Source organism: Microtus ochrogaster, chromosome 15 (assembly GCF_000317375.1).
Source record: "Microtus ochrogaster isolate Prairie Vole_2 chromosome 15, MicOch1.0, whole genome shotgun sequence".
In the NCBI taxonomy this organism is placed as follows: Eukaryota; Metazoa; Chordata; class Mammalia; order Rodentia; family Cricetidae; genus Microtus; species Microtus ochrogaster.
This window is the reverse complement of record NC_022017.1, coordinates 10,393,343-10,408,934: the sequence shown is the minus strand read 5'-3', so window position 1 is coordinate 10,408,934 and position 15,592 is coordinate 10,393,343. Positions and strand designations below refer to the sequence as shown.

General features: G+C 56.0%; 1 protein-coding gene across 3 annotated transcripts; it reads right to left on the bottom strand.

Moving 5' to 3' along the window:
• Window positions 1-2,550: 2,550 nt before the first annotated feature.
• On the bottom strand, window positions 2,551-13,944 carry Rhpn1 (rhophilin Rho GTPase binding protein 1). 3 transcript variants are annotated; one of them, XM_026782562.1, is made up of 15 exons: window positions 13,687-13,943; window positions 10,170-10,285; window positions 9,139-9,267; window positions 8,940-9,015; window positions 8,153-8,230; window positions 7,674-7,798; window positions 7,421-7,587; window positions 7,043-7,236; window positions 6,476-6,632; window positions 6,288-6,398; window positions 5,673-5,867; window positions 5,031-5,107; window positions 4,732-4,878; window positions 4,489-4,650; window positions 2,551-4,050 (listed from the first exon to the last, which is right to left on the bottom strand). In XM_026782562.1, the coding sequence occupies exons 1-15, from the start codon at window positions 13,765-13,767 to the stop codon at window positions 3,877-3,879; spliced, it is 1,989 nt and encodes a 662-aa protein (XP_026638363.1). In that variant the 5' UTR covers window positions 13,768-13,943; the 3' UTR covers window positions 2,551-3,876. The 3 variants fall into 3 exon arrangements, with proteins under 3 accessions (XP_026638363.1, XP_005354112.1, XP_026638362.1); XM_005354055.2 differs by having other exon boundaries at window positions 6,288-6,395; XM_026782561.1 differs by lacking the exon at window positions 10,170-10,285 and having other exon boundaries at window positions 9,137-9,267; window positions 13,687-13,944.
• Window positions 13,945-15,592: the final 1,648 nt, after the last annotated feature.

The window sequence follows — 15,592 nt, the reverse complement described above, 5'->3', positions numbered from 1 at the left end:
GACAAGGGGAGTATAAGGGGAGTGAAGTTGGGGCTACAGAGGAGGGCAGTGAAGGGGGAGTGTGTCCCTAACACAGCAGTGCTGGCGCCTTGTAGCTGGGGAGGGGGTCCTGGCCCTGTTCCACCTGTCACACAAGATCAGCGTGCTGAGGACATCGATTTGGGATGAGGTGCTGGGGCTGTGGCCTACCCCCCCCCCCCGCCTCAGAGCTGGGGGAGGAACCTCAGGAAGATAGTCTGAGTAACTTGTAGGGGTACAGTGGCCTAAAGGACTTTATCCTGGGCCAGAGCAGAGCCCGTGGTGGGCCTATCCGGTATCTTCTTCTCTCTGAACAGGGTCCCTGAGGGAGCCAGGATCCTGGGTCCCCAAAGTCCCCCAGGAGTTTTGTCGCCCCACCCAGCAGAGATGTAGGTCTGTGTTCTTGGTAGAGAATCATGGCAGGCCACTGTATGATGGCTGCAGTTTGACCATGGCTTTCTCGAGCCCTAATGGTGGCTTTCTAGCCGGGCTAGTGTGAGCTGGAGTGATCCTGCTTCTCTGAGGCTAGCAGCAAGTCTCCACTCTCTCCCCTATTCTGAGAAACTGAGGCACAGCCCACTACTTCTGTCTCATGTCCTGGCTTGGCCATCATTTTCCCTCACTTGGGCTACAACTCCAAGTGGCCCAAGCCCCTACCGTTCCCCTGCATCTGCACTGCACCGGTCACCTGCTCAGAACCAGTACCCAGCCAGACACTCCACTAAGCCCCCTACTATGGGCTTCTGACTCAGGTGCCCCACCAGGCAGGCCAAATGTCTGGCTTGCATCTTCACCCCGCTTCCTTGGATGTCCCAACCACGCAGTCACTCAAGGATGACAGTAATCCAGGGGCACTCCTCCCTGGACTGGGAGCTTGGTGCACTGATTTCTCCTGTCCCTTGCTCCCGTGCCTGCAGCTGAACTCACAAATCCCTGGGAACAATGGACAAAATAAAATATTGATGGGCATGGGGGTAGGCATGGAGGTTCTGGGCTGGGCCTTAGACCCAAAGCACACATGCAAAAGGAGGGGCCTAGAAAGCAGTAGCCCGGAGGTAGCAGGGTCCTTCCACCTGGACATCTTCACTTGACTATCTATCACCAAACCTCCCAGTCTACACGCACCCCGCCCTCACTCTCTCCCCACCCCCACTCTCTCTTCTGCGCCTCCCTCTCCCACATTAATCTCCAGGCCTCTCACTGCTGATTCAAGCAAAACAGAGTTTGCCTTTTCCCCTCTCGGCAGTTTTTTGTTGGCAAAGCAGAAAGGAATCGCAGCATACACATGCCTCAGCCTCCTGCCCAGGGAGCTGCTCCGAAAATGAAGCACCCCTCCACGGCGTGTGCTGCCTTGGGTTGTATGCGTGAGAAGCACACAGGGACACCCCTCTTCTCTCAGCCGTATGTTCTTCCTGCTGGCCGTGGATGCTGGGTCTGCACAGGCTGTGAGGAGACAGGCCGGTCCCTGTTCTTCCCTCTCAAGCAGCACATATGTGTGACATATGTCATGTGTCTTCCTCAGGTATTCAGGGCCCTCACTGACCAGCTGGCCCGGTCCTTGTTCATGGCCCTAGGGCCCACCTATGATCCACAGTAGTTAGCATTTATGTTGCTGAGCCAGAAGGGGCTGCAGCTCAGAGAGGGGGTTTGGACAAACAAGAGCTGCCCAAGAAAGGGACATGGACTCTGAAGTCTGAGAAGATGCCAGCTAGGTAGGAAGGTTCAGGGAACAGTGTGGGGCAGGGTGGTGGCAAGAAACATGCCAGGGTAAATGGGCCAGAACCCAGGTTTGCTCACATTCCTTGTGGGGGGTGGGGGTGTCCATCAGCTGACCCACTGGGATGGCTGCCATGCATTGTTAAGATCAGGGCTAGTACCCTCCAGCATGCACGGCTCTCTGGCTGGCTCCCACGGTGCCGGCCTATGTTACACACACCTATTTTCCTGTCTAAAGAAGTTCACACAGAGGGCTAGGTAGGGCTTCCATTACCACACAGTCCTAGCCCAGACAGAGCTCTAGACCCAGGGAACCATGGTCCTAGGAGCTCTCCTGCCATGGCAGCTGGGCCTCAGCCAGGGACCGCTGTCCTGCCCAGGGACAGTGTGCCCCAGGGACTCGTCTCACACTGGGAGAAGGCATGGATAAGCCACTCAGACACAATGGCTCCTGCTGGGAGGAGTCACCATGGCACAGGAACAACTTTAAGAGGGACCCCTAAAACGGTGAATTTTGAGCAGGAGATTTGTGATTTCAGGTGGAGGGGCTCAGTTAAGCAAGGACCCCCGGGAACAAAGGCCTGGGCATGGTGCGGTCAGCAGAGTGTGGCATCAGGCTGTGGCAGCCTAGAGTCACTGTGTAGGTGAGGGGCAGCTCCTTCCCTCGTCTTGACAGACCATCCAAGGTGTGTGTGTATGCTTGCATGCCTGCTTGGGGTGGGGGAGGAGTGGGGGAGGGGAGGGCCCTCGCATTCACCACCCTCCACAAGGGCTGCCCAGCCTGTCTTCTCTGATTATCATGTAATGGCCTCCTTGACACACAGTTTTATTAATAAAATTAACAAGAGCTGAGGAGCCTGAGTGACCTTGGCCATTCTGCTGCACTGGAGATTGTCCTAAGAGGGCAGGTGAAGAAGGAGGGGACACACCTGGGTCCCCTGGGAACCTCGACTGCTTCGGAAGGAAGTTGTGCTTGGATCTTCCTGACTCACGTGCTTACGGTTTACATTCGTCCCCTCCGCACGGGGTGATGTGCAGCGGGACACTAGACTGTGGAGCCAGACCCGAAGCATAGAATCGGGTACTCTTACCTGGGAGCCCCACAGAAGAGATTGGAGGATGTAAGGGTGTGGGCTGTGGAGCTGGTCCTTCCTCAGATTCTCGGGTCTTGGATGAGCTGTAGCCTCCTAGGGCTGCATGAGTGGGCAACCGCTGCCCCCTGGTGGTCTCTGGGAACAAGTTCCCCATCTGTTTTTTGTTCTAGTTCTGGGAATTAAGCCCAGGGTTTCATGCACCTTGGGCAGTCTTTCTGTTCCTATCCTGAACCTTCCACTGCCTTTGAGGAAGAGCATCTCCATGGTTTTGCCGTACACAGTTTAGGGTTGCTTCCCACATGGTGCCCCCATCCTGTCCCTTTGGAGTTCAGGTCCTGAGCCCACTCTTCTAAGAGACCTGCCCAGGCCTGCATGGGAGCAGCTGGAACTGGGCAGCCGGGCGGCCAGAATACTTGTTTCCTGGACAAAAGGTCGGACTCTGAAAGTTGGGGCACTATAAGGAGGCTGAAGATAAAATGCCTTCGCTGGGACCTCATACGGAGAGAGAACGGCAAGGGAAGGGAGGTCAGAGAGGTGATTGGCAGGGCCGCTCTGCAGCAGGCCTGTTCTTCAGGGTAGGAAGACATGTCTGAGGGGACATTCCCAGAGCAACTGGACCTGAGGATAGAGCCAACGCAGCAGCAGAGTAGATGGGGCATGGCAGGGGCCAAGAGGCGTGGGTGGAACAGCACCAGCCCAGCTGCCCTCCTCAGAGGGCAGCCGTGGGAGCACTGGAGTGACTGGGACATCCCTGGTGCGGGTAGAGTGGCCATGGTCTCAGGGAGCACTGGAGTGACTGGGGCATCCCTGGTGCAGGTAAAGAGGCCATGGTCTCAGCACTGGGCTCAGACTCCTCTCATCTGACCGACATTTTTAATAAACATCTCTAGTTCTAAGGAAGGTGGGGGGGGCAGCCTGTTGGTCCCCTAGCGCAGAGGGCAGGATGCACTAGGTACACCTGGCTAGCTGGAGCTGGTTACAGGGTGATGGACACAGCAAAATGGCCTCCACAGCCACCCGGGGCACGCAGGGGTCCAGGGTGTCCAGCTCAGGGACAGGTGACACAGTTCCTGTTCGTGCAGGGGTCTGGTTGACTCCCAGTCTTGCTTTGTTTGTTCTTGCGGCTCCAGGCAAGGATGGGCCAGGGGCGGGCACGGGCAGGCATCGGCGTCTCGAAGCCACACTCTCTCTGACTCCACAGCAGTGCCGGTCGTCGGGGTCCCTACAGCCAGGACAGGGACAGATGTGGTCATCCATTATGGCCTGCCCTATCTGTGGCCACCCTGGGAAGAGGACAGAGCCCTCTAGGAGTGATAGGCGTGTTAGGAACATGTTGGGGACATCTGAAGTGGCCATGTAAGGCTGCTTGCCATTCAACCCTGGAATGGCCTTGTTGAAAGGATGTGACCTCTGGAATAGACTGGTTTAGAAGCCTCTAGTCTGGGGACAAACCCCCACTGATATGGGCTGTGGGCTTCATTTGGAGCAGGACGATAGCCACACTGTGGAGGTATCATCACAGGTGAACACTGCCCAGGAAGCCACCTCCACTGAAGGCCACCTTCCCACCTTCGCTCTGAGGCCTCTTGGACAATCAAGAGGAAGGCCGGGGCTGGGTAGGGTTGGAGTTTGGGGATCTTCTCCCAGGCCAAGGATTCACCGTGTTACGTGGCTCAGGGCTGGGCAGCAGGGACACGACCTGCAGGCTCACGCTGTCCTCGCCCACGCCCCTCAGCTGCGCCACCACCTCCACGTGTTTCCACCACTTGCAAGGGCACCCATTCACAGACACGATGTAGTCGCCCTCCTTCAGGCCAGCGGACTATGGAGAACGCAGATCAGTGAGGCGGTGGCAGACTTTGATGGTCTGGGATCTCAATACCAGGGACCGGAGGACCTTTACCTCAGCCTGACTCCCAGGAACAACCCCAGCGATCAGGACAGGTGAGTCTCCCCGCAGTGTGAAACCAGAGCCACCCTCTCCTCGGGTCATGCGCACTGGCCCTACCAGCTGCCACCGATTCTTGGTTGAGAACACAGACAGGGGTCCCTGGAAGGAGACAAGTGGTAGAGGCCTGGCTGGGTGGCAGTCAAAGAGCCCTGACCTGCCTGGCAAACCCATCTTAGCCTATATCCCCTAGGACAGAAACAGTTGAGGGGCCAAAGGGAAGGGGGACAGGGAGGGAGAGCGGGCTTGCTCACCAGTCGATGGAAGAGGTCAGTCACCTTCACCTGGGACAGGCTCGGCATTTTCACCTCTGGTGCTTGGTGGGTCTTGGCTGACAGGTCAGGAGGGAAAAGAGAATTGGAACCGAACCCCAGACTCTTGAACCTCCCAGAACCAGAGTTCCACGGATGGGACTTGGCTCAGTTCAGAGGAGTGTGTGGCCCTCAGTTGCAAGTGGGACTTTCCTGGCTCCTCAAAGCCTGGTGTTCCCACTGACAGCCAGGGCTATACTAGTTCCCCAAACAGATGATGTATGGAGAGACTTCAAGGGATCCACCTGGAAGCCCCAACTGGCACTGTGCCCCTCTCCCCTCTTGCCTTGCAAGAACCAAGAAAGCAGGGAAGGGGATGGTAGGGGATGCTGGCCTGATATCCTCCCAGGGCTCCACTCCGCAGCCCAGGCTGTCTCCTCACCCACCCAAAGACGTTTTCACTATGCCACCCAGGCTGTCCTTCAACTCTGTCCTCCTGACTCAGTCTCCCTAGTGCTGGGCTGGGACCATAGGCATGTGCCACCACACCTGGCTGGCTGACGGTCCCTCAGCAGTAGCTGCAGGGGCTCAGCCTGGCTATTTGACTGACATCCTCATCCCAAAGGGCCCTCCCTGGCTGCTCACGCTGGATGTCGGGGGCCTCCACAGCCTCGAAGAAGTCATCCTCACGCTCGAGCTCTGAGTACTTGGCTAGCGATCGCCGCAGTGCCTGAGTTACCACAACCTGTAGCAGGTCTACCTTCCGCAGGACTCGGCACAGAGTGTGAAGCCGCAGCGCCTCCTCCTGGCCCAGGATGGCGCGCTTCAGGTGGGCCTTCGCTGTGCACAGGCATAGCACTGTTACACCCACCCACCCCCACACACACACAGACCCACATACATGCGTGCATGGGTGCCCTAACAACTGGCCCTGTCAAGCTGGGCACACACACACCACACATGAATGCACGGGAGCCCTGCCAAAGGGCCCTTCCCAGCTGGTTCCCAGACCCTCTGTCTCATCATGCATTAGGAGAGGGAAAGGGCCATAGGGTCAGACAGTGTTGGCCAAACTAGGAAAGTTCTGCCAAGCCAAACAGTAGAGCAAGGGAAGAGTTGTCCCCAGTATGTACCCACCTGCCCAGCACTCCCAGGAGCCCCTCTCTCAGCAGCTTCCACCAACCCAGGGATGCCAGCTGATGAGTGACTATGGGAGCACCCTGCCACGTTTGGCCCAGGGCCCTGTTTGTGATGCCTCACCAAGCTTCCTGCACTCTTCCGGATGCTGCGGCAGTGTGGGGCCTTGGGGCTCACAGGTAGCTGAGGGCTGGAAGACGTGCTCCTGCCCCGGGAGCTCTCCCTTGTGGGCTGCTGGGGGTCAGAGAGGCCATGAGTGTGAGCAGAGAGCCTCTGTGGGCTCACGCAGGCATGTGGGGTGACGCACTCACAGGAGCCTTCGCAGAGGGCCATGGCTGTGTGGTAGTGGGCCAGGGCACTGAAGTGCTCAGCCTTGACATGTGCCAGGTTGGTCCAAGAGGCGGGTAGGTGGTCTCGGACAGGTGGCTGGGCCATGACCCGGTGCACAAGCCCATATTCAGCTGCCACCTGCCAACAGGCATGCTGGTCCAAATGGAGCCTCTGCCTTTCTCTGGGCCCAGGGAGCTCAAGGGGCAAGGCCAGTCGACCCCTAGTAGACAGCCTAAGTTCCCTGCCTATGCACCCTGGGCTCCACCTATTCTGCCCCACATCTGGCAGCCTCTCCCTAGACTGCTAGCCGAGCCAGACCGGGACATCCAGGCTTCGGTTCCTGTTCTCAGGACCACATGCACCGGGGCAGCCACTGGCATTAGGGAATGACACAGAGCACTAGATGCGGGTGCCTCCTTCGTGGTTGCCCACTCCTGCCTGACTTGGGCCCAAACCAACGCTGCTCAGGTCCCGCTGAGCTCTGCTCTCTGAGTGGCCACAGCTTGGCCATCTCATTGAGGTTCCCAGGCAGGGCTCCCTGGCCTTACCTGGGCAGCTTCCTGAGCCAACTGCAGCTGAGCTGGACAGCTGTCGGGTGTGTCAGAGGCCCGCAGCAGAAGGCCCTTGAAGATGCACTCTTGTGCCTGGGCAACCATGAGCTGCTCCAGCATGGAGAGAGCCGCGGTGCTCATGTCTGGGCTCGGAGCATGGGAGAAGTTCTCCCTCAGGAGTCTGAAAGCCCCTGAGGATGGAGAGAGTGCTCAAACAGACAGGGACATCCCATGCCCACCAGGACTACCTTCTGAACTTCCCACTAGAGGACCTATGTGCTAAGTTTTTCACGCAGGGAGGTCATGTCCACCAGCCGTATTTCCTGCCCCAGAGATGGGCACCATGCCCCGCCTACTATGTTCGACAGCCCTCACCAGCAGCCCTCTGGAAAGCCTCAGCACCATGGCTGGTGCCCTCGGTGCAGGAGCAGTCCTGCCGCGCTCCGATCTGCGTGTGGAGTGCCCCAATGTTAAACAGTATACTGCCCTTCTCGAAGGCCAGAGTCCGCTGCTGTGCCGGGACCCCCGTGAGCGAGTCGTACCTGTAGTATGGTGTCAGGATGGGTACAGTTCCCATAACAACCTGGCCTCCCATCCCAGGGCCTCCACCTCTGTTGCTTTTCCCTACCAGTGGAAGAGCAGCCTTGGACTCCTGGCAGGGCTAAAGAAACGGGCATCCAGGAAACAGAGCTGGCTATAGTAGGCAGCAAGCAGATCCAGGCCAACCTCGTCCCTGCTGGGAGTCCTCGTGGCCTGCAAGGGAGAATTCAGTGGGGCCCAGTCCCAGGATCCACTACTCATGATGTCATCCTCAAATCTCCTTGGCCATCAACTCCAAGGAATACTTGACACCCCAGGAACTTTGAGGGCAGCCTGGCACAAAAGGCCAAGGAGGCCCCGGGGAGGGAACAGGCAGTACCACTGCCCAGACCAACAGAGCATGGCCAGAGTAGAGTCACCAGGTCCTTCCATGAACACTGGCTTTGCCTATCTCCCAGGTTTCCTAGCGTGTGGGGGCTCCATGTGAACCTCTGCACTGAGATACAACCTATGACTTGGCTTCTACTTCTGCCCCCGGAGCAGCAAGAGGGGAAGCAGCCCACACACCTGCCGTAGGTCCTCTAGTTCCTGGATCTCTGTCTCATAGGAGGTACCATCCTCTCCAAAGTGCTCAGAGATCAGCTCCTGTTGGAAGAACAGGTATTGCCCTTGGGGCATGCCATGCCTGGCAGCCTGCTCTGGGGAGGGGAGGAGCCAGAGAAGAGCAGGTTGTCTGTATAGTTGGGGCCAGGGAAGGGCTGAGGACCTGGGGGCTGTAACACTGGCGGATGCTGACGCTTTGGTTCCCAAGTCCTGGATTCCAAAGACAGAACTGGGCCAGGATTCTTGAGGTGCTATTTTACACACATTCTTTCATATGCCATCTTGGAGACTCAGACACTGAGTCATAATAAGGTCATGTCATTTTCCCATGGGACCCAACAGGCCCGAGAAGAAGAGACATGGAATGTTCTGGGGTCTGAACGCTCTCCAGGTCACTCAGGAGCCAGTCGTTCTTAAAGAACAGGTACCAGATGGGTAACATCCTTGAGCCAGGGGACCCTCTGCAGGGGATCCTGGGACCCATAGTGGTCATATTGGGGCTCCCAGAATGAAGAGGCCCCTTCATAGCCATTCTATGGCAGGGCCCCAATCCTAACCTTTATCTAACCCTTAGCCCAGGTTGACATCAGAATCAGGCAGCAGGAAGGTAGTGCTAGCTCCTGGTAGGGCAGCCCTTCCTCTCCCCATCCTCAGCTTCCTCACCTGTTCAATGGGATGACTAGATTAGGGAGCATCTAACCCCAGCCCACCTCAGGATCATGTCCTTCAAAGGTCACAGGCCAGCACTTACCTTCAGGGGTGTGGCCCAGTCCAACTCCTTGGTTTCCTTCAGGCCCAGGGGGATCATGGGAATAGTAACACTTTCACTAAAAGCAGAAATAGGAGCTCTAGACCTAGTGCCTCTAGCAGCCTGGAGACCTCTCCCGAGGCTCCCTGCCCACTGCTGCACCCTCCACACATGTGGGCGCGCCCCGCCTGGTGTCTCACACCCTTCTGGCTGCTCCACATCTGCACTGCTGCCCAGCTCTGCCAGCTCCTCTTTCAGCAGCTGCAGGTTGGAGTTGACATAGCTCAGCTCCAAGGCGACTGTCTCTCGGACCCAGGTGTTGCTGGTGGCTCTGGGAGAGGGGAGAAGACCCATGCCTGAGGCGGATCCAGTGACCCAGACCCCCAACAGTTCTGTCGCACCCAGGCTTCAGAGTCCACCCACAGGGTACTGCTGGGCTAGACCCCACTGCTGGAGTCAGGGTGGCAACAGCTAAGTAGGGCTGGCTCAGAGGTGCCTTCCTCCTATTTTTTTAAAAATTTATTTATCTTTTATTTTATGTGCATTGGTATTTTGCCTACACGTATGTCTGTGTGAGGGTGTCAGGTCCCCTGGAACTGGAGTTACAGACATTTGTGAGGTGTCATGTGGGTGCTGGGAATTGAACCCAGGGGCTCTGGAAGAGCAGTCAGTGCTTTTAACTACTGAGCCATCTCTCCACCATCCCCCCTTCCTCTTCTATGATGCCTCCTCTTACACAGCTCATTCTCCAAAGCCATTGTGATTCCAACACAAGTTCCCTGGACTGTGGGCACAGCCAGCCCTCCCTGTGTCTGTACTGGGCCCCAGCACAGGGAGCAGGAGGTCTCTGGTGACAGGGAAGAGGAGGATGTTGGGGGGTCATAGCCCTGGGCTCCCTTGCAGAGTACAGAGTGGTTACTGTGTTTAGAGGAAGCTGGGTCAGAAGATCATTTACAAGGTCTACAGCCTTGGAGTGCTCAGACGCCTACCATACACAGCTTCTGAGCAGCCTCCGAGGCTCACCAGATCCTGTTGGGCCTCCTAAGGAGGCTTTTGGTTCCTGACCAAGCATATGTGGGGAGGCCTAGAGGTGGCAATGGTCTGGTTTGTCTGTGAGGGTCTAGGCTGAATGGTAAAGTATATAGTGAGGCTCCTAGGACCCAAGTGGCAGCCACGTCACGCTCATCTGCCCATCTGTCCCCAATCCAGGGCCCCGCAGTAGCAGGTGCTCACCTGTAGAGGTTCTCGGCACCCGTCCGCATTCGCAGCTCCTTGCTGATCTGCTGGTGGAGCCGAGCCCTGTGGCTCTGCAGCTGGCCAGGCTGGTTCTGCATCAAGGAGTCATAGCCCTGCAGGGAGGATGACGGTGGTGATGCCCACAGAACCCCCATCAGCATAGCCTCTGCCAAGATCAGGGGACCTGAGCCTGTCCCTAGGAAAGGAAGTGGTCATTGTGGGCTGGATCCTCAGCTGGTATCACAGGGGGGGGGCTGGGCAGGCCTGGCTGGGAACATGGGTGAGATGCTTCCCCACAATGCTTCACGGATGCCGTAGACTCAGCCTCATCCCCAAAATCTAATTGGCTTCCCCCATATAACCCCTTTCCTAACACCGGGTTATCCGTGGTCCCACAGTTTAAAATATGGTGTGACGGGGCTCTGGACATAGTTCTATGAAGAGATGGCTCATTGGTTAAGTGCCCATACTGCTCTTGTAGAGAACCCAAGTTTGGTTCCTAGCTAGCACGCATGTCACATGGCTTACAACTGTCTGTAATTCTACCTTTGGGGGATTCCAACACCTCTGACCTCTGAGAACACCTGCATTCATATGCAAATAACCATACACAGACATGCACACACATAATTAAAAATAAAACCTCTTAAAAATTAAAATATGTTGTAATCTCCATCAGGAAGCCCTTTCTGCTCGTCCCTGCTGGAACCAACCTTACATGCCCTGAGGACTCACCAGCTCATCTATGTAGCTGGTACAATATGCCTTGGGAGTCTGGCCACCTTTCCAGGGAACTACTACCAAAGCCCAGGACAAAGTCCCTTTTAGAGGGACCTGGCCTGGGCTCTGCCCACAGGGTTTTCCAAGCAGTGTACATGCCCACAGCACTAAGAACATGGCCACCAGACTGTCATGAGCCTGTGCTGCTCAGTCAGAGGGGACTGGTCTGTGACACAGACAACTAGGCATTGGGTTCCAGTGTGTCTTTGCCAGCCCCAGAGGGAGGAAAGCTCCTCCTGTGTAATGTGAGATGGGTGGCTTGAGTTATCGGTGACATCCCCTCTTTCCAGCCACAGGCTCAGCGACCATGACCTAGAAGCTTCCTCCCAGAGACTGTCAAGGAGTGGGGATGAATGGTGTTGTATACAGCTTTAAGTCCTCCAAGCCCTGCAAGGTTCTTACCCTGCCTGGGTTAACCCATCAGCCTAAGACTTGGTGGCAAAGATTTTGTAGAAGGCAAAGAAATATGAGCACTAGCGGTCACAGGGACCGGAAGGCTCTAGTCCAAACGACACAGTGGTGTGTGTGTGTGTGTGTGTGTGTGTGTGTGTGTGTGTGTGTGTATGTGTGAGCGTTAACCCTGACACTGCCAATACTCATCATGCATTCAAAGCGTGGCTTCCTGTCATGTAAGAGCCATCTCAGCACCTTGCGAGGGTTTAAGCAAAGCTTACACCTTGGCATGGATGGAGTTCCTGGAAGGCAATCACCTTGACTGTGGTCCTAACCTTCCCACGGAGCCAGCTTTCCGAGAGAGGCTCATGTCACTGAAGAGCGCCCACAGAAGTGGCATGTGGGCTCACTCTGAAAGAAGTCGGCCATTAAGTCATCCTTGGGTGACCACGGAGAGGTGACTCACTCTCTGGATAGCTGGCACAAGACAGCATAGGGGCAGAGGAGGTACTAGTGCTGGACCCACAACGTACTGCCTCCTCAGGACCCATCCCTATCTGTGCAGGATGGACACTGGGGCCATGATAGTCTCCTCTCTTCTAAGCCACTAAGTAAACGACAAACATCTTTCCGAGATCCTACTACAAAGGCTCTGGAGTCCTAGGTTCTGGTGAGCAGCTAGGACTGCAAACATGCTGGGCAGTAGGCCTTAGCCCAGTGATGACCCACGGCCCCATCCCCTCCCCACCCCGATGGGGAGTTGCACCAGCCAGCCACTCTGAGCTCTCTAGGCCCTGGGCCTGTTCTCGGCCTTCTTAATTTGGTTCAAGAAGGCCAAGCCAAACTGCTAACCTGTGTTGGCAGAAGGACAAGATAAGCAAGCCAGAGACAAATCTATAGGGCTGGATGGATTCTAGAAGCTGATGGCCTACACCCAGTTTCCCATACTGGGTGCCATCTCTCTCCTGGTGCAATCTCCCCACCCTCTGGAAACAAAAGCTACCCATGGTGGCAATTCCTGTCTAACTCTGGGAGAGCTTGCCATCACCTTTGACACCCCAATAACAATGGTCCAACCAGGACAGGGTCTGACCATGTCCAGAGAGGAAAGAGATGATAAGGGAGAAACAAAACCTCCCACCCAGTGGCCTGAACTGGCCTGCCCCCCAGGATTAGCAGAAGAGAGGGGACAGTTATTCCCATACAGGCCTGGGAATAGAAAGAAGGACTAGGGTAGTCCCAAGCCTTTCCAGGCTCCCCCACTGAGTCGGCTCTTTGGGAGAGTCCCACACTCTTGACAGGAAAGCTGCCCAATGCAACAAGCACTCCCTCCAAAGCGCACCCACAAGACATGGCCAGCCTGTGAAGAAGAATTCTTTTGTGGAGTACATGGTGTAAGCTGTCTCTCTTTTCCACCCTCCCTCCTTCCTCTTTCTCCCCTCATCCTCCCCCATCTCTCTAGTGCCAGCTAGTCACTGTGGCATGAGGCATGCCAGGCAGGAGGGAGCCCTTGAGAGATCTGCCCAAGACTGGGTACCCTCTCTCCCCTCTCTCCCCTCCCCCATCCTCTAGGAGACCTGAGCCACATACACACAAAAGCTGGATAGAATGAGCCAGGAGCAATGTGCAGTCTGACACCAGGAAAGAGGAAGGGCAAAGTGCCATGGCAGACACCTGGGAGTAGTGACAGGAGCCTCTGCTTAGCAGCACCCCCCCCCCGGGGTGGGGGGGTTGAGTAGGAGTATCACAGAACGTGCACAAACACTAAGAAACTTAAACACTCACCGATCCCTAGGAAACACCCAGATTGGGGCCGCAGAGTGAGATCAGCCTAACATCCCCTAAGCAAAGAATGAACAGGTCTCCATTCTACCCCTATTTACCCTGGGGATTCCTGGAAGCCCAGGTACCCTCATCCCCAGAGACAGGGGTTTGGGAGCAGGTGTGTGTTCTGGAAAGTGGCAAGAGGTTTCGCCCGCTGCTACAAACTAACATCTAATGGTCACCCACTTCCTCACGCGTGCATGCAGAGGCACTGTTAAGGAAAGGAGGCTACACGGGTGTCAGAGAAAACACCTGCTCGGTAGTGGAGGTGAGGGAGTGGGGGCTGTCATCGATCAGAACTAACTTTTTTGGTTCTGAGAACCAAGGGGATTCCTCGTTTCAGGTAGATCACCCAGTCCTTGGCTGCGCCACTGGCATTCCCACCGAGCTGGAACACAGGCTCTGGCCTCTCCTTGGGGGCTCAGTTTCAATAGTCCCAGGAAGGAAAGGCCGCAAAGGCCGCGCCACACAGCACGGGACAAGAGGCTGGGGATCCACACCCCTCCTCAGCCCCCACCTTAGGGTTGCTGCTGTCCTCCTGCAGCCGGTCGCTGTCCTCGCTGGCGCCCGGGTCATCTGGCCTCTCCTCGAGGATCATCTCCGCCTGCCTGGACGCTGACCCCCAGAGGCCGCGAGCAGCAAGTCCCTCGCACTCCTGGGAGGAACACCCGCGCTCCCCGAACTGTCCGGTCCTGGAGAGTGCGACTGACCGGCGAGGCAGGGCGCGGGCCCCACCAGCAAAACTTGGCTCCGTCCAATCAGACTTGACTGCTGCTCCGATCGACAGCAACTACAACTAACCAGAGTGAGAGAGAGGCAGGCTCCTGTAAGGGATCTGGTAACCCCTAGCAACCAGGGCCGCTGGCCGAACACAGTACGCATGCGCCACACTGGCTGCTGGGTTTGCGGGAAAGTTAGGAAAGGACTTGCAGAGCTGGGGGCGGCTAGCGGGCGCGGCTGCGGCCCCTGCTGGGACTTCAGTACTTTATCTCGTCACCCCGGCAACGGGACCCTCCAGGACTGCTCTAAAAATGTTTACAATGGGGTTTTTAAACGGTTTGTTAGAGACAAGTGCTTGTGCTGATTCTTGAACAATGCCTGCTTTCTTCCCTGCTCCGCGGAGTAGAGCAGCACCGCGGTCCCCTTGCTTTCAGAACCGCCTCCAGAACCCTGGTTATGCATTCGCTTCCAGAGCACGCATCCTCATCGACCTGCTTGTTGTTCCAGAACCTGCTTGCCTCCTGGGCCTTCTGTTTTGAGAACTGGACTTTTTCCAGAACCCGAGCAAGCACTTCTCAGATTCCATGTGGGCTGGCTCACAGGGAATGAACTGAGAACACATCCTAGAAGTTAGTGGCCTGCCCTTTGTCAAGCCGCTCCAAAGGTCAGCCTCCTCCACCCTGGTCACTGCTTGTCCTTACGGAGTTGGCTCAATCTCTATTCCCCCAAACTCCCCCCCCCCCACCAACCACTACCAACACACGCACTGGACTCTTATCCCTAGCTCTAAATCCTCTTAGCTAAGCTCTTGGATGTCCCTGAGCATCTACAGTGGGCACCCCCAGAAATAAATCTCTTATGGGCCCTTACCAACCCCTCCAAACTCCCTAACCTTCTCTAATGGACTTTTTGAGCCCCTGGCACTCCTTTTCCTGCATCAGCTTCCTCCATCACTGGGGCTCTTGCCATCCTGCCTGAGTGTGACCAGCACCTCAGACTTCACAGTAAGCCATATGCTGTCTTCTCCAAGCACACCTTGTATAGGCAACCAGGAACTCAGACTTCTTGGTGGCTTCGCTTCAGAATCCTGCATGCATAACCTACATCCAGCAAAACATGCAACTAAGTAATAATTTTTTTTCTAAGATTTATTTTATTTTAATTCATGTGTGTGTGTCTGCATATGAGTACAGTGCCTACAGAGTCCAGAAGTATAACAGGTCCCCTGGGACAAGACATACAAGTAGTTGTGAGCTGCCAGATGTCGGAACTGGAATCCTAGCCTTTGGTCCAGCATAAGAGCAGTGCACATTCTTAACCACTGAACCATCTCTCCAACCCTCCCATATTGACTCTTAACTATTTCTTTCTCTCTCAGCAAGATTGTTCTTTTCACAAGCTTAGGGAAAATTCCCTCTCTGCAGTGTGCTTAGCCGACTGCAGGGATCCACAGTAGCTTCAGAAATACTTTGCACTTAGGTCCCACTCAGGGGTCTTAGGGTTATCCTGCTGCAGTCCCAATGGTCCTGCAGGGCACAGTTGTTAGGAGACGAGGATGGTTCCCAGTTGCTGAGGGTATTAAGACCTCTCAGGCTTTTCAAATGAGAACCTCAGACTCAGTCAAAAATCAGGTTGGAGGGGGCAGGGATGTAGAGCTCAGCAGGTAGAATACTTGCCTACTATGCACAGAGTCCTAGGTTCAG